The following is an 18,484-nucleotide window of genomic DNA, read 5'->3' as shown; positions in this document are numbered from 1 at the left end:
CACAGCCCGAGGCCCTCAGACACCGAAGGGAGCTGGCCAGGAATTGCAGAGGGGCGTCGGCCTTTCGCCCTCAGCTAGCCGGACTCTGAACTCTGGGCCACTTACGCCCCCCTCTGCAGGCTTCCAACCAGCAATGATTCATTCTTGGAAAACACAGATTTCCTCAAAGTTTCATGCAAATTTTCATGGATCTGTCGGATCTCAGGATCTCAGTCCTGAGGTGCTGAGCCACCGAGACCACCTTGGGGGGCTCGGGAGTCCTGGAATGTTCCAGAAGTGTCTGGTGGCTGGACTTTGACCCTACACGGGAGACGACACCTGTATGAGGACAGGAGGGTTTCACCGGGGTGAATGGTGAAGGGATTGGTTAATTAGAGAGTGAGACACAGGGTTTAGGATTTCTGTACAGGGGGGTTTAGAGGAGTAAGATGGAGGAATTGGGGTGTGTCCTGTCCTTCTTCTTCTTCTTCTACTCCTCCATCTTCTTTGGCCATGGTGGCACTTTTGGATTGGTTATTACTGAGAGTGCACCGAGTAATAAGAATAAATGGTATTGGGGAAAAATGATAAATATTGTACACGTAACAATGGGTATAAAGATAGGTGACTGCCCCGGAGGGCAGACAGTGTGCTCATGGCTGGCTGCTGAGCAGAGCTCTGTTCGGCTGAAAGAAAATCTTTTAGATAAACAATTAATAAACATAAAAACAGAAAGAAGAACTGAAGCCTCTTCTCGTCCTTCGATACGCGGGCTGCCCCAAGGCCACCTCGGGCCTTTCCAGGCCCCTCAAACAGCCGAGATAACCGGACATGGATCCTCTGCAGAAAGATGATACAAACCAACACGATACCAGTGCAAGTTTCATGAAACTTTTTATTCAACAAGTATTTAATTATGATTCTGCCAAGATGATCGAATGAACAGCAAGGCATAAAAAACATGAAATAGTTAAGAGATTTTTATTCTAATAGCTTTAATTACAGTGCTTGTTTGTCGAAATGAAAACTGAAAACAAGTATACAAAACAGTTGATTACTAGTTGTGTATTGAAAGCAATAAAGGTTTCCACAACACTAAATAAACCAGTTCTGATAGTTCCTCGAGTTAAAGTTTAACAGCTCCAGCTTCTTCAGTGTTTATCAAAATACAAAAGAAAAGTAAAGAGGTCTTTTTTTTATTTTTCTGATGGCAAATCTGAACCTTGCAGTATGAGGGATGCCAAGGGTTTTCACACATATACAGATATGAGATTGTTCCAAAATGGGATTGAATACTTGTAGAGTGGAATGACTCTCCAAACTCTCATGCTTTTTGTTGGTTTTTATTTTTTCCCTAGACACTATACATAGATGTTTGGTGTTTTTCATGGCAATTCTTACGTTAAGTACAGTACTTTCTGCCTATAGAGCTTAGGACTAGGACAGGCTGTGCTTCCTGTGGAAAGGTTTTGCCTTCTGGAGTGGTTTAAGCACAAGAAAAGTACAAAACACTTTTTGACAAATATGACAGGCTAAAAATGTCGACTTCTGGAAATGATTCAAGTTCAATGGAAACGAGAAATCTCACCTGAACCAAAAGTCAGATGTTTAGCATGAGTCTGCAAAGCTCATCTAAACCAGGCCCAGCAAATCTTTGAACGGTTGTGAACGGAGATGAGCACAGACTACGAGCTACAGAAAGAGCCAGAGATCTACTAATTATGATCTGTTCATTAAGCAGATGAAGCTAATTGGGTGTCAGTCATTGCTTCACCCTCTCAAAAGAATCAAGAGTCACCACGTTAGAGCTGGAGCAGCAGAAGCGATGTCAAACGTTTGTGTGTTTTTAAGTGTTTTTACTTTTCCTTGTCTATTTAAAAAAATACAGAATTCAGGTTAAAAACCAACCACCAAAATGGATCTCACAGATCTCACAACCCAACCAAGATGGAATCCAGCTCTACTGCACAAGGACCACTGGCAACCCTTAGTTATTAACCCACTGAATTCCCTTCCAGGTACTAAACAGTGACTCGATTCTTTACAATAAAAAAGCTGAGTAATATTGCATAGGAGTACCAGAAACTGCCTCATTGGAAACAAAAACTATTTACATTAAATAAGAAACCTAACTGTTTTCAGGCTTGTATTTGCCACATTTACAGCATGATGCAATATATACTGTGACAAAAAAGAAATGAAAACAGCTTCCGGCACTCAATACCACAAAGTAGCACAGTTTGCCACATTAGAGTAAAGCGAAGGGCGAGTAGGAGGAGATAAGAGGGAGGGTGGAAAAAGAGGGAAGAGGAAGGTTTATGGTTTCATTTCTGGTTTCTGAGCTGATTGGACAACCAGTCCAGTCCTTCATAGAGCCCGTCTCCGCTGGTGGCACAGGTGGCCTGGATGTACCAGTTCCTGTGACGGAGGGAATGCAGTCCCAGTTTGTCTGTGATTTCTGCTGCATTCATGGCGTTCGGCAGGTCCTGGGGGAAGCAACAACTGGGAGTCATTCCCTGGCACACTTCTCTTATGGAAAATCCTTTCCTTAGGGTTTTTATCTCCTGAGAGGCCTCAGGAACAAAATGTAAACATTGATTATCTGCTGCTGTGGAATGCAACAGGTGCATCTGGGATTGGCCCATGTTGGTTGTCTCTAATTAATGGCCAATCACAGTCAGCTGCTCAGACAGAGAGCTGAGCCACAAACCTTTGTTATCATTCTTGCTATTCTATTCTTAGCCAGCCTTCTGATGAAAACCTTTCTTCTATTCTTTTAGTATAGTTTTAATGTAATATATATGATAAAATAATAAATCAGCCTTCTGAAACATGGAGTCAGATCCTCGTCTCTTCCCTTCCCTCATCCTCAGACCCCTGTGAGCACGGCCACAATTCCCCACTCCTCCATCACCAGCTTTAAAGTCATTAAAGAGCTCTCAAAACTTCTCTTTCAGAAAACCCCACTGGATTACTGTGATATTCAAGCTATTTCCCCAACACTGACAAAAGCCTCAAAGGTTTAGAACCCAATCTAAATCAACATTATGGAATATTTGAATATGAGGGAAGCAACAACAGTCATTCCCTGTCGCAGACATCTTTTATGAGAAATCCTTTCCTTAGGATTTTTATCTCCTGAGAAGCTGAGAAGCCTCAGGAACAAAATGTGAACATTGATTATCTGCTGTGTGGAATGCAACAGGTGCATCTGGGATTGGCCCATCTTGGATGTTTGTAATTAATGGCCAATCACAGTCAGCTGGCTCAGACAGAGAGCTGAGCCACAAACCTTTGTTATCATTCCTTCTTTTTCTATTCTTAGCCAGCCTTCTGATAAAATCCTTTCTTCTATTCTTTTAGTATAGTTTTAATGTAACATATATCATAAAATAATAAATCAGCTTTCTCAAACATGGAGTCAGGTCCTTGTCTCCATCACCAGCTTTAAAGAGCTCTCAGAATTTCTGTTCCAGAAAACCCCACTGGATTACTGTGATATTCAAGCTATTTCCCCAATATTGACAAAAAACCTCAAAGGTTTAGAACCCAATCTAAATCAATATTATGGAATATTTGAGTGTTATCCAGCCATTCCCACAGTGCTGCCACTGCTCACAATTCCAAGTCCACATTTCAAAATGATTGAAGCATAATGAAAATTGGGTGAGAAGGACTTTAGGATTCTCAAAAACTCCTGGAAGGCAAATGACTGCTGACACCTGACTGTTCATCCAAGGCCTTGTAGGAACTAAAACTTTGTAAAACCCACCTCGAATTCTAACATATTATATATGTGTTGCTGCAAATGAACACATATATAATTACAAGTCCCAGTTTGTAAAATCTCCCAATGTGATTCTCTTGGCCAAGTCTATTTAGAAGGATGATCCTTTCAAATGAGAATTTAATCCATTTTTTCTCCCTTCAACATACCCAAATGGCCATTTACTCTGAGTTATTTATCATTACACTGAAAATATGAAAACCAAGGTCAAGATCTGGCACTCACAAGGATGGTGGAAGTTCTCAAGGGTTCAGACAGACAGACAGACACCTTTTTTGTGCATACCTGTTTGTTAGCAAACACTAATAAAACAGCATCTCTGAGCTCATCTTCTGCCAACATTCTCATAAGCTCTTCTCTGGCCTCGTTCACACGTTCTCTGTCATTGCTGTCAACCACAAAAATCAGACCTAGAAATAAGCAAAAATAAACAAACTTGAACTCTCATGTCTGTGAGAGAGCCTGTTCTTGGTGAAAACTGGTGTTGGTTTGCGTTTGTTTTTGCAGCTTGGGTATTTTTTCTACAAAGCCTCTTGGCATTTTCCAGGGAGCAGCAGCCCCTGAGATGCTGTGACAGGAGTCAGACACACACAAAAAGGCCCAGGAGTGACACAAGTGACAAACTCCCAGTTCATGGGGCTGCAGAGCTTTAAGCACAGACTCTGCTTTGAAATGAGGGCAGAGCTGTGATGCTGACAGAAGAAACAGCAAACTCCTGAGTCAGAAGGACAAGGAAGACTGGTTTGTGGAATCCTTCCCATCCCTCTCTGAACCTGCAGCGAGCAGCACACAAACACACCTTTTAGAATAACAAATATTTCCATTCTCCTCCAAGAAACTTGCAAAATGAACTGAGTGAAGACAGCCCAAAAGCTGTGCTAGCCCCAGGAGAGCTGGGGATGAGGAGGGGGCTCACTCACCTTGTGTGTTCTGGAAGTAGTGGCGCCACAGGGGCCTGATCTTGTCCTGACCGCCCACGTCCCACACTGTGAAGCTGATGTTCTTGTATTCTACTGTTTCCACATTGAAACCTAAAAAAGAGATTGTGCCACAAATCTCACTTAAATACAGCTGATTAGCAGGGCACACTCTCTGATTGTGAACATTTAAAAAAGTTCACTTGAAATTGGAGTGACTTTAAAGCAGCAGAATCCTGATTGAAGCTTTCAAAGCAAAACCAGCTTGTGCTGCTCCCAAAATCACCCCAATGGATAAATCGAATTGCTACATGAGCAGCTACAAAAAACAAACTGTGTTGCCTTAAAAAAACCCCAACAAACAAAAAAAAAAAATCCCAAACAAGCAACCCCAATAAACAAGCAAAAAACCCAACCCCAAAAAACCAAAAAAACCCCCAAAGAAACAAACTCCCCAAACAACAAAACCCTAAACAAAAAACCAACCCCAACTAAAAAAAAACCCCGAAGGAACCAAAAAAACTAAACCCCAATGCAACCAAAAAAATAAACCCCAAAACAACCAAAAAACTAAACCCCAAAGGAACCAAAAAACTAAACCCCAAAACAACCAAAAAAATAAACTCCAAAGGAACCAAAAAACTAAACCCCAAAGCAACCAAAAATTAAACGCCAAAGCAACCAAAAAGCAAACCCCAATGCAACAAAAAAATAAACTCCAAAGGAATCAAAAAAATAAACGCCAAAGGAACAAAAAAAATAAACGCGAAAAAACTGAAAAATAAACCCCAAAGAAAGCAAAAAGCAAACCCCAAAGAAAGCAAAAAGCAAACCCCAAAGCAACCAAAAAATAAACCCCAAAGGAACCAAAAAACTAAACCCCAAAACAACCAAAAACTAAACCCCAAAGAAACAAACTCCCCCTGCAACCAAACAAACAAAACTCCCCAACCTCCCCTCATGACAGAATATTTGGCTGTGCCACCTTCACACCACACCTTTAACAAGTTTAACAGCCAAGTCCTTCAATCAGCTGAGACCCAAATCTCCAAGCCATGAGTCAGAGAAACACAAAACTCTTACCTATAGTAGGAATAGTAGTTACTATTTCACCAAGTTTAAGTTTGTATAGAATAGTTGTTTTTCCTGCAGCATCCAGGCCAACCATGAGGATCCGCATTTCTTTTTTGCCAAAAAGGCCTTTGAAGAGGTTAGCAAAAATATTTCCCATGGTTCAGATGTGTTCTCACTGGCCAGTGAAGTCTGGAGGAAACAAAGATCAGAGCATCACTCATGAGTTACCAACAGTTGTGAGAATAACAACATAAAACCACAAAAGAAACCCCAAAGTAAAAGATAAGATGAATCATTTCTAGACACTCCAGGCACCACTGAACATTTTTCCTGTATTGAAGCAACACAAAAATGAACCTCAGTGCTCATGAAATGACTCAGCTTGAAGTGCTTCAAATATTCTTTCAGAGATTTCAGCATTAATTGTTGTTCTCAAACTTTTGCTTGCAAAATTCACCCAGCTGACCACTTCAGGTACTTTGCTCCCCCACTGTTATGGGATAATTGATCTGCAGAAAATTGTCACCATTAAACAAACTTTTCCCAATTGACCTGCAGATAACACATTTCTGCTTAGCACAGCAATAGCTGGTGATTCTTTTGGGAAGGAAACTCTGAATACAGCTTGGATTTTCTCCTACTCAGAAGAGTTTCCTTCCTCTCCATCCCGAGGAAATGGTCTGTGAAGAGCACACAAACACAGAGCAGTTACTCTCATTAACTATAGAAGATAGGACAGCTGAGAGCTGGGACTTCAGAACATAACATGGCCTTTGAATGAAGGAGCTGTAACAGCAGAAAGCTGTAAGAATATGGCCTTTAAGGAAAAGAGCCTTGGAACATCCAGGGATTTGTGTGTTAAAGACAGCTGAGATCTGTGGCAGCCTGAGAGCTGGGACTGTGTGTGTATTGTCATTGTGTAACTGCTAAAAGAAAAGGGGGGAAATGTGGGGGCCTGAATATATGTTGTATTGTAAGACCTGTGTGGGTCTGAGTTGCTCCAAACGAGCTGCAGCTGCAGGGTCCTTGGCTGGGCAGCAGCTGTAGCTCGTGAAGGTAACAAATAAATAGGGGTGGGTCAAGAGCCCAGGAGGAGCCCCTGAGAGGAGAGAAAGGACTGTGCTGCAGAGAATGGAGAACAGTCCCAGCAGAGAGGTGAGAACACTGCAGTGAAGATTACAACAACTGGTGCCCCGTGTGAGGAAGAACACACAACCAAACATTGAAAGAAGGTATGGAATCCCCTGGACAGCCGAGAGCTGTGGCAGCCTTGGGGAGCTGGGACTGGTTGAATTGTCAGTATTGTTAGATATGATATAATGTATGTTCTAAAAGAAGAGTGGGCAGTGAATGGGTGTGGAGTGGCCTCTAGGAAAGGAAATTGGGTGTATATGGTGGAAGACCTGTGTGGGTCTGAGTTGCTCCAAACGAGCTAGCTGCAGGGTCCTGCCAGAGTCTCTAGGTAACAAATAAATAGGGGGGGTAAGAGCCAGGAGGAGCCCCTGAGAAGACAGGAAGGGCTGTGCTGCAGAGAATGGAGAAGAGCCCCAGCAGAGAGGAGAGAACACTGCAGTGAAGATTACAACAATTAACAGCGGAGGGAGAGCTTCTGTAGGAAACAAACCCACATTTAATCACGTTAACGATGGAGAATTAAGAGCCACATGAAAGGAGCAGTTCAGAGGTGAGCACTTGGCTCTCCTGCCTGTGCTTGAGGTGATTCACACCAGCAGGAGCTGCTCTGCACTGAAGGCTCACACACCTCCCTGTGTGAGGGAACTCAGCACATCACTCCTGATGTCCAGAGTCGCCAAGACAACCCTTGAGGGGCTCAGAAGCCCTGGAACGTTGCCAGAAGTGTTTGGTGCCTAGACCTTGATCCTGCACAGGACACAGCACCTGTGTGAGGATGGGAGGGTCACATGGGGATAAGTGGTGAAGGGATAGATTAATTATAGAGTGAAACACAGCTTTTGGAATATCGGTATCAGGGGGGGATTTAGGAGACAAGATGGAGGAATTCAGGGCATGTCCTCTGGTCCTTCTTCTTCTTCTTGTGACCCATCTTCTGATGGTGATGGTGGCATTTTGTGAAATTGGTTACTTACTGGATGTTGCACTTGTATTATAAGGGTGTGAAAGGTATTGGGGAGAAAAGGTAAATATCTTACACGTAGTTTTTTGTGGGGGCCTGAATATATGTTGTATTGTAAGACCTGTGTGGGTCTGAGTTGCTCCAAACGAGCTGCAGCTGCAGGGTCCTTAGTTGGGCAGCAGCTGTAGCTCATGAAGGTAACTGAAATAAATAGAGGTGGGTCAAGAGCCCAAGAGGAGCCCCTGAGAAGACAGGAAGGACTGTGCTGCAGAGAATGGAGAAGAGCCCCAGCAGAGAGGCAAGAACAACACTGCAGCGAAGATTGCAACAGTTTTTGGTATAAAAATAAGCAACTGCCCCGAGGGCAGTCAGTGTGCTCATGGCTGGGGACCTCTGTCGGGCCAGGAGAAAATATTGTAGATAAGAATTAATAAACAACCCTGAAGAACTGAAAAACCTGAAGACTCCTTTCGTGCTTTGGAGCATGGGCTGCCCCAAGGCCACCCAGAGCCTTTCCAGGCCGTTAGAACAGCACAGGGACAGCTGAGCCCTTGGCACCTCACCCAGCCCAAACCCCCTTTCCAAAGCCACTCCTGCAAGGTCCCAGCAGGGCTGAACCCCAGCAATTCCCACCCATGGCTGTGCCCTGGGCTCAGCCCTGCACAGGGACAGCTCACACCTCCCTGAGGCTGCCACAGCAGCTCTCAGGTGGCAGGGTAAGAAAAGATAGAGCCCAACTGAAAATTCAAGTTTCAGACCAGATGCACCATTCAAAGCGTGAGTTTCCTGTAAACCGAACCACATTTAAAGCATAACGTGTAGTTTGAGTCATCTCTGGAAATGTTCTGTATTTCATGATGAAGCAGAACTCTCCCTAGAAAGAGAACAGAATATCTATACAGAATACCTATTTATTTATCCTTATAGAATATCTATTCTATTGATCTTTACAGAATATCTATTTATCTTTACAGAATATCTATTATATTTATCCTTACAGAATATCTATTCTATTTATCTTTACAGAATATCTATTCTATTGATCTTTACAGAATTTATTGATCAATTTATTTATTGATCCTTATAGAATATCTATTTATCTTTACAGAATATCTATTTATTTATCTTTACAGAATATCTATTTATTTATCTTTACAGAATATCTATTAATTTATCCTTATAGAATATCTATTCTATTTATCTTTACAGAATACCTATTTATTTATCTCTACAGAATATCTATTCTATTTATCTTTACAGAATATCTATTAATTTATCCTTATAGAATATATATTTTATCTTTACAGAATATATTTTTATTTATTTTACACAACATCTATTTATTGATCTTTACACAACATCTATCTATTTATCTTTACAGAATACCTATGTAAGAACACTACAGCAGGATTTGGACTGACAAGCACAGCACCAAAGCTTTTTCCTTTCCCCACTGTGCCCAGTCTGAGGCCTGGCTGCCCCCCTGCACTGGGAGAGGCTCAGCAGCTCTGTCACTTCAGGAGCTTTGCTGGACACAATTTTTAACCCAAAAGTTCAACTCTGTCCCATTCACCAATCCCAGCTGCACAGGGAAGTTCAGAGTCCACTCCAGGCCGTCAATCCCCACACTGAGTCACAGATCTGTTGATTTTGTATGACTGAAGCTTTAAAACTCAACTCCTCTACAAACCAGACTGGGGATTAAAACCAAAGGGGAGGTTTCAAACTTCTATTATTCCACCATTTCCTTTTGTATTTCTGCAACAGCACCGTGGATATCCCACCCCCACTGGAATAGATGAAGGCTGTATAAACAGGAAGGTTCATTAGGAAGCAGAGAAAACAGTTTTGCTGCAATCCTGGTTTCTCCACAGCAGGAAATCTCCCATCCCAGTGTGCTGCAGGGCAGGGAGGCTGCAAAGCTTCCCTTTGTCTGGCTGCTCATGCCACCTCTATCTCCTGCTTCATCTGGAAAGCAGCAGCCAGGCCTGGACTGTGACCTTTGAGCAGAGCTCACACAAACTGCCTGCAAGGGCTCTCACAGCCAGGGAACCTCAGAATGCTGCACAGTGAATGCCTTTCTTTGCTTTGCACACGTTTAAAAGCATAACAGTGTCCTGGGGTGACGTTATGATGCTTCTATATCCCCATTCATCTGTTCTGTGCCTTTCAGACCGGCTCTGAAGAGTGGAAGTTTTGTTTGGGTTTCTCTTATCAGGGACACAGAGACAAGTGGTACATGAGCCTGTTTTTCATTTCCAGCTTCAGCTTGCTGCTTTTGCTTCTGCTCTGCTTTGGCCTCTGCTTATTAGCTAGCTCTAGCTAACAGCCCACATTGTTTCTCCTCTCCTGTTCCTGTGACCATCTGAACCTGCTCCGCACTGGGACCCGGGAACACCGAAGGTTCGGCTGCAGCGGCTGCCCCAGCGCCGGAGGGACTGAGAACAGAGCAACCACCCCCGACAGAGACTTTCTGATTTTGCCATCTTTCTCAGAGCGGTGTCATCGGGTATTGTTCATTTTGTGTGCTGGGGGTGCTGTGTCTGTCAAACAAACAGGTTCTTTCCACCTCTCTCCGAGGAATTTTTTCCCGAACCGGTTGTGGGGAGGGGCCGTGTGGGTTTTGCTTTCTGGAGGGGCCTCCTTTGCAGATTCTTTAACAAATTTGCCCTAAACCAGGACAACGGGTTACATCAGATGCTTGGACTGATCACAGTAATTAGTAAAAAAGAGCAAAGTCCTATAAAATCCTGTCATTTCCATCCAGGAGAGCTCTGCACACACTGGAGAAGCCCAGGCTGCTGAAGGAGCTGCTGGTACTTGGCGCTACCAGCAGTGAATCCTGTCAGATCCTGTGTCACAGACATTTCTTCATAGAAATCCTTTCTTTGGGATTTGTCCCTCTTCTGGGAAGCAGAGCCCCAGAAAAAGAATGTAAACAAATTGTTATCAGCTGCTGTGAAAATGTGGCAGGGGTTCCTGTGATTGGCCCCCTTTCCATGTGTACCATCAAGGGCCAATCACAGGAGCAGCTCAGGGGAGATTCCCTGAACACAGAACTTTGTTATTCATTCTTTTCTATTCTATTCTTAGCATAGCAGCCTCTGCAAGCTCTCTCTTTATTCTTTTTAGTATAGTTATAATGTATTATAGATCTTATATCAATAAATCAAGCCTTCTGATCAAGAAACAAGATTCTCGTCCTTCTCTCACCACAGTGACCGTCTAAGGTCACTGCAATAGATCCTGGTTTTCCTGGCACCAATTTCCAGGTCATTCCCTTTGCCATTGAAGCTGCTTTTACACCACCATCCTCTATATTTTTACTTTTTGTGAAGATTAAGAAGTTAAGATCTATTTCAGCACTTGGTTTCCAGCTCCCCTCTTGTTCTGTTCCCCATCCCTGCTATCCAAACCGAGTCTGTAACTTTATTTGGTACTTCAGGGTAGGTGGCATTACAAAAAGTCACATTTATTTTTACAGGCAGCACAGTATAGTTTACAGCCCACTCCTGCAAGAAAAGCATGTTTACAAGTTGACTAAAAAGTAGCTGAATCCTTGCTGTCTAAAAGAAGAAAAAAATCAGGAGAAATCCATCTGTAAAAGAAATTGTTTTGGTTCCCATCAGGGTTTTGTTGGATGGGGCTGGGGCCCTGAGCAGAAATTCCTGCTTTTCCCACAGGAAGGAACTCACACTCAGGGTTTGTGCTGCTCCCTCCTCTCCCTGCAGAGCCTCAGGAACTGCCTGGGTTAATTCAGCTCAGCTGAGGGATCACGGGACTGCTCCCTGTGCCTTCAATTCCCACCATCAGAAAGTGCACGGCTTGAAAAGCCTTCAATTTTCTTATTTATCAAGCAAAAAAACCTGTTATCTTCCAGGCATTATCAGCCCTTGTCTCACCAATACCTGTATTCCTTACTGAATTTAAGTTGCTCCTGAATGCTGTCAGTAATTGCTTCACCGACCCTTTTAGGAGCACAAGTTGGATAAAACTCCTGAAAACATAAAAGACTCCGATTTGTGAGCTGCTTGTAGTGCTCGAGCACATCTTCAAAAGAGAGATCCATCAGGCTGAGCGGGAACATTTGAGTATGAAAGGGAGCGATCTGAACGAACAGCAGCGAGGATTTTCCCTCAGCACTGCAGTGTCCGTCTGTCTGTCCCTCCCCTGAGCAGCGCTAAACCCGTCGGGCAGGTTGGGCCGAGCACAGCAGCGCGTTTCAATGGGGAAGTTGCAGTTTCATTTCATGAAACAAAAGCGTTTTCAGCTGTAAGTGATAACTGAGAGGAGCCATGAGGAGAACAGGCAGCCTTTCCAGGCAGCCTTTAGCAGAGAGGAGTTAAAAATGAATGAGAGTCTGCAATAGCAGCAGCCCGGGCTTGTTAAAGTGATATGGCCCATGAGGAAAAGCAGAATCTGCTTTTATGAATTGGAGGTGGTTAAAAAGAAAAAGAGCTCTGAGGAATAACTCAAGGCCAAAGAGCACTAAACAATTCATCATGCTGCAGAATTTTATATTTAAATGCATTAAAGTAATTTCATTCAGGCTGGTATCATGAGATGTCCAATGTGCTGCTTGACCTGCAAACTCCTTGGGTGAGCCTGGTGAACATCTCCATGTGTGTATGACCAAAAAGCAAAAAAAACCCTTAAAATTCCCAAAAACCTCTGGAAAAGTTAGACATTAAACTTCCCTAAGACAGGAATTGTTTCATTTAAATTTACGCCATTTCTTTAAACACACCAGAGCCAAAATGAGAGGATACCACATGCATTATTGCAAACTGTACTGCAGCATAAAATTCAATTTATTTCACTTCTACACACAGCACTTACCACACGAGGCTCCCACAGTGAATAAATAAAGCTCCAAACTCTGCAAGTGTTAAAATCCAGCTGGCTGGGCCCGTGGTTTTGGCAATGTGAAAATCCCAGCAGCCACCAACACTGCAGGGAGTGGAAGCAGCAGAGCTCCAAGGTCCTCTCCAACCCAAACCATTGCAGGATTTTATGGTGCTGATAAAATCAAGGCAAGTTCAAGTCTCTGTTCCTGCCCTGGCCAGCAGCTGGGACAGGACAGAGGGCATTTGCTGTCCCTATTCTGTTTAAATGCCATTTTTAAGGAGAGATAAACACCAATAGCACACTGAGCTACACAGCTTCAATGTTAAATATTAAACACCCAAAAGCTGCAGGTTTAACAAAAATCTCCTTCCTGCACCTTGGCAAGTAAAACTGGCCTGTTTATAAAAGCAATGGATTCACTACCAAAATTCCATCTCTGCTTGTCAGCTCCATGTCTAAACCAATTAAAAAAGCCCCAAATCCATAATTCCTAACCAGGTATTAACATACAGGTTCTATCAGTTACAGGGAATAAAAATGGATCAATTTGTTATTTAGCAGAAATATTGATTTGAAATTCAGCCAGTTGTCACTACTTGGACTGGATCATTCTTTCTCATTTATAGCATTCTAGAATGTTTTAAATTAAATTATCAAGAGAAGCAAAATATTCACACATGAAATCAGCAAAGCAATGTGCAAATAAGAGGTGAGAATGCATTTTTTAAAAAACCCATGCAACTCCAACAGCTGTTAGTGGTGTAACATTCAAGAACAACTGGCAAATAATTTAAAGTGCAAATCTAACCCGACAGCTTGTTATTAACGATATAAAATGTGATTTAAAGGAGAATGTGAGAAGAGATCCAACGAGAATAGAACACTGCTAAAATTCAGGATTAATGCACAGCCCCAGAGTTTCACACCCCCACTCAGCAGGGAACAGCACTGATGTGTTCTCTTCAACTTGAAACCATTTCTTTACAGATTCAAGTGTTCTGTTACAGCAAATTTTGGAAACACCTCTTTATATATAGCCAGGGTGGCCCAACACTATCCCAGTACAGTTCTATTCAACTATTTTTAGAAATTGTTTACTGCCCTTGCACATCTGCTAAGCTGAGAGATGAAATCCACTCAAACCCTTCCACTTTGGGGCCTTAGGACTGAAATGGAGCTGAGATAATTTTGATTTGAGCTCTTTGGGCCATATCAGCACGAGGAGGGATGGGATGGATTCCCAGGCTGGCCCTTTGCTCACCTGGTGATTCACGATCCTGCACAAACAGCTCTGGCTGTGGCAACAACATCTTCCCACAGCTCCTCATTAATATCAGTCCTAGCTCCTTGAGAATTTTAATAATTAGAACCAGAGGAGTGTTAATTGTGGAGATCCACACTGACCACTGGCACCGTTTTGCCCAGTTCACACTGGGGGTGCTTGGTATGGAAAAGGTCCTGAAGGATCACAACTGGTTATTTGAGGGGAAAAGCAGTGAAATCCAAGTTAAACACACAGAACTGCTGGACTTGGCCACCAAAGGCTTGCAAACTAAAAAGAGTCCAAAAGCACTGTGGTTGTGCAAGGCAGATGGAGGACAAGACTCCAGGTGAGAGGAAAGTTCCTTTTCCAGCAGCTTTGGGTAACCCAAGGAGGTTGAACACCCCCCTGTGTACACACCCTCCCCACACAGGACATTTCCCACATCCTCCTGGGAGCACCGGGCTTGGAGGGGCAGAAAACAGAAAATAATTTCACTTACAAGTGAAATTACATTTCATTACATTTCAAAACAAGGATAAAATGGGGAAAGTTCCCTTTGGGGTCATGCATTTTCTCAGACATGAGCAAAACTCACTCCTAAAACACCCAGAATAAAAAGTTCCAGTATCAGAGTGGGCTGCTTGACTTGATACTCAAACCCCAAATCAGAATTACTCCTTATTCTCACCCTCAAGCAGGGAAAGCGAACTGCTGCTGTTTCACAACAAAACTTCCAATTATTTACAGATTTATGCACTTGAGAGCACACAAACCAAGCCAGAGGGGACACAGGTGAGTGAGTTCCCTCACCCTTTCACCCAAAGCAATTATTCCAACAGGGAGAGCAGCCCAACACACAAAATCAGTGCCTAAAACCAACCCCAAAAACTTTCCTTGCAGAGAACCCCTTTATCCACAAGGCTGTGTTCCTATTTTATTCCACTATAAACCTCATGAATAAAAGCCAAATAAAAGATCTGAAAAAGGACAGGCTGACAGGTGAAAAGCACAGAGGGAGCTGCATCCATGCTCTCCCCACCAGGAAATATTGTGGTGCCAAAAATGAAGTTGTGAACCCCAAGAATGGCCTTGGGGTTTCTGCTTTCTGCTCACCAGTTCAGCACTGGGTACACTGGTGTGAGAACTGGTGGGTACAGAGAATTTCTTTTCTTTAAGATAAGCAGGGCACAGTTGGGGTGGGTGGTTTTTTTTAGTTTTGAGGCTGAATTGTTCCTGAGCTCAAAATCTCCAATTTTAAGCCAAATATCCTGTTATTCATTCCTGGGAACTGGGCATTAAATCAACATTTACACTGCTAGCAGAAATGGCAAGAGCTCACGGGAGAGCTCCATCCAGCAATGAAATTGGCTTTGGTTTGGGGGAAATGTCAAAGCAGAGGCAGAGGAGCAGGGGGTGAAGAAGAGCTGTCAGACACGAGGGTTTGATGAGAACTGAAACATCAGCAAAGCTCCAGCACAGCCCCTCCGACGTCTGCGTGCGTTCAAAATAAGGAATAAAATCGGAAAGGAAAAAATGCTGAATTACACAGAAAAAACAGCTGCTCTAGTAGGAAGCTGATTCTGAACTTCTTTACTCATCAGTTAAAGAAAGAAAGGGAATAGCACAAGCTCTGTAGCATTCCAGGAGCAGAACTTCCAAGAGATTGCTAAAAAAAGAATCAGAACTATTTCTTTTCAGATAAAGTTAGCTCACGTTCACTAAATTTATCCACTGGAAAGCAAGCTGGATGCTTGGGAAGGCTGCTGAAATCTCGCTTGAAAGCCCATCTTTATAAAGCACAGAAAGAAAAGCCTCTGGGATGTGTAAAGGTGGTTGTTGAAATTTCATTTAACAACTGCCATTTCAGCTGCAATCCTGCGTTTGGAGTTTCTCCTCCTTCCACCGATTCAGTCATCAATGGCTCAGCTGATAATTATCTGTACAAACCTCGTGCAGAGTTTGGTGAATTCCCAGGAGCAGAACGCAGCCCCGACTCCCACACAGCTCGCAAAGCCGTGCCTGGTGCTCCCCCCACTCGGGCAGCGTGACTAACACTCACACGGAACTCGGCTCCTGCCAGGCCCTTCCACATTCCAGCTATTTCACAACCGAGGAAACGCTCGGAGAGCGCCCTGCGAGCTCCTCCTCAGCCCATTTACACCCAGGGCTTTGACTTTTAACAGGATTTCCATCACAAACGCAGAGCTCTTCTGAGGGGAGGGCGGCTCTGCTTCTGAGCCATTTGAATTCCTGATGTTCCGTCGGTGCAGGAAGCACCAAGGGACTTGGCAAAGCTGCGGAGTTGCAGAGGTTCAATCGAGGTGAGTTTCCTCACCCTTTCACCCAAAGCAATTATTCCAACAGGGAAAGCAGCCCAGCAGCACTGCAGACGTGTTTGTAGCAGAGAAAAATCAGTGGCATCAAACCAACCCCCAAAACTTTCCTTTCAGAGAACCCCTTTATCCATACTCCTGTTTTATTCCATTATAAACCCCATGAATTAAAGCAAACCAGCAATCCTCCACTTGAGCCACACTTCCTTTTTTTTCCCCCCAGAAGCGCTCTAAATCAGCAGCAAAAATAGCAAGAAAGATTGCTGAATGACCTTGGAAAAATCCACTTTGCCTCGAGTTTCTCCTCCTGGAAAATCAGGTTAATGGAATACCCTGCCAAGGGGTGCAAGACAGAGCTCAAAGTATTAAACAAATACTCGGAATTTTCGTTATTGACAAAGCCACAATTTCAACAGCAGACCTCTGGCCGGGACTGTAATCAACCTGCGGAATTTGCTTTGGCAGGAGCGGAGCGGCAGAGCCACAAGGTCAATGTCAAAACCAACACCACAACAACATTTGGGGCAGTTTCTATGGCCAGGCTGAGTTTTGGCCTCGCTGTGCTATCACTCCATCACTTTATCAGCCCCGAAGTATCACGTTCGCCTCGCACAGAGGCACGATGGAGTATTTTCAGGCAGAATATAATATCCTTATCCTCCCACCGGGAGCTGCCGGGCCAAGGAAAGCTGATCTCCCACACCACGGAACGCAAGGCGATGCACGGCAAACAAGAATTGTTTGCTCCACGATAAAGCTCAACTCCTCTGCCCGGCAAAAAAAGCACCAAGTCAGCAGCCGAGGGCTTACAGAGAATCAACCTCTGCCCCAGCAGCTCCATCCGAGGCTGCTTTTCCCCGCCCCACTGAGGGTTTTAGGGGGAGAGCACAAGGAGGAAACGCCGCTCCTTGCTCGGGCGGGGCAGGGGCCGGAATGAGCGAGTTTGGGGAAGGGAGGACAAACCCATCCCGTCGGATCCCATCGCTAGAGGGAGCGGAGAGGGGCCTTGTGCAGCTGCTGCCGAGCTGGAGCGATTCCCCTTTCCCAGCCCTGCCTATCCCGGATCCCGGCCCTTCCCACCCCATCCCACCCACGGGAGGGAAGCGAAAGGCCCGACCCCCCCCCCCCCCGGCCCCACAGATGTGCAGGAAGGGACGGATGGGGCAGCGCCGCTCCTGGAGGGTCTGTGGGGGAAAAGGAATGAGTAAGGATGAGGTGGAGTGAGAAGGAATTAAAAGGAATGAGAAGGAAAAAAGAGGAAAGAACAGCCCGGCCCCGCTGCCTCAGCGCCCGCCTCGCCTTAGCGCCAAGGCCGCGGGATGCGGGCGGGGGCGCAGCGCGACGGGCCGGAGTGGGGAAAAGAGGCTCGAAAAGAGGGAAGAAGGAGGTGTCGGCAAACCCACCGGCGTCGTCGGGAGGCGCGGGCCGTGGGTCTGGCTGCGCTCGGAGGGTCCCGCTCGGAGCCCGCTCGCCCCGGCCGCGATCCGCCCTGGAGCACAAGATGGCGGCGCGATGCGGCCACGTCAGTGCCCGCCCCGCGCGAGGCACCACGGGGAGGCGAGGAGGGAGCGGGGGGCGTGGCCTGCGCGCGGGGGGCGTGGCCAAGCCGGGCTGCCGCAGGGCCGGGATGCGCGGGGGGCGTGGCATAGAGACGCAGTGGGCGTAGCCACGACGAGAGTGACAGATCAGTTGCACCGGGGGCGTGGCCTGGAGCGAGTGGGCGCGGCTATAGCGGGAGTATCCACTCCTGGAAGGCGCGGGGGCGTGGCCTGCGGGATGGCCACACCCACTCTGCAGCTCGTGAGCGGAGCGGGAGCGGGGCCGGGATCCCGCGGGAATGCGGGAATGGGATGGGATGGGATCGGATCAATGGGATGGGGTTAGTCGGGACCGTGCCTGCCCTCCCTGCACGGCTCCCCTTCCTCTGCACTGTGCCCTCCCCTTTCCGCGCCCCGTTCTCCTTTCCCTGCGCTGTTCCCTCTTCCCTTCACCCTTCTTTCCCTGTTCCCCTTTCCCCGCAGCGCTCCTTCACCTTCTCTGCAGCATTCCTCCCCTTTCCCTGCTCTGTTCTTACTTCCCTGTACCCTTCCTTTCCCTGCCCCGTTCCCCTTTCCCTGCACCATTCCTCCACCTTCTCTGCACCATTCCTTCCCTCTTCCCTGCACTGTTCCCCCTTCCCTGCATCGT

The 18,484-nt window shown here is 45.4% G+C and overlaps 1 protein-coding gene across 1 annotated transcript; it reads right to left on the bottom strand.

The window, feature by feature from the left end:
• Nucleotides 1–854: 854 nt before the first annotated feature.
• On the bottom strand, nucleotides 855–17,851 carry ARF1 (ADP ribosylation factor 1). The gene is made up of 5 exons (XM_064703759.1): nucleotides 17,701–17,851; nucleotides 5,767–5,946; nucleotides 4,687–4,797; nucleotides 4,052–4,176; nucleotides 855–2,465 (listed from the first exon to the last, which is right to left on the bottom strand). Exons 2-5 carry the CDS (start codon nucleotides 5,912–5,914, stop codon nucleotides 2,304–2,306), a joined length of 546 nt encoding a protein of 181 aa, XP_064559829.1. The 5' UTR covers nucleotides 5,915–5,946; nucleotides 17,701–17,851; the 3' UTR covers nucleotides 855–2,303.
• Nucleotides 17,852–18,484: the final 633 nt, after the last annotated feature.

Source organism: Zonotrichia leucophrys, chromosome 2 (genome assembly GCF_028769735.1).
Source record: "Zonotrichia leucophrys gambelii isolate GWCS_2022_RI chromosome 2, RI_Zleu_2.0, whole genome shotgun sequence".
Lineage (NCBI taxonomy): Eukaryota > Metazoa > Chordata > Aves > Passeriformes > Passerellidae > Zonotrichia > Zonotrichia leucophrys.
This window is presented reverse-complemented; position numbering and strand designations above follow the sequence as displayed.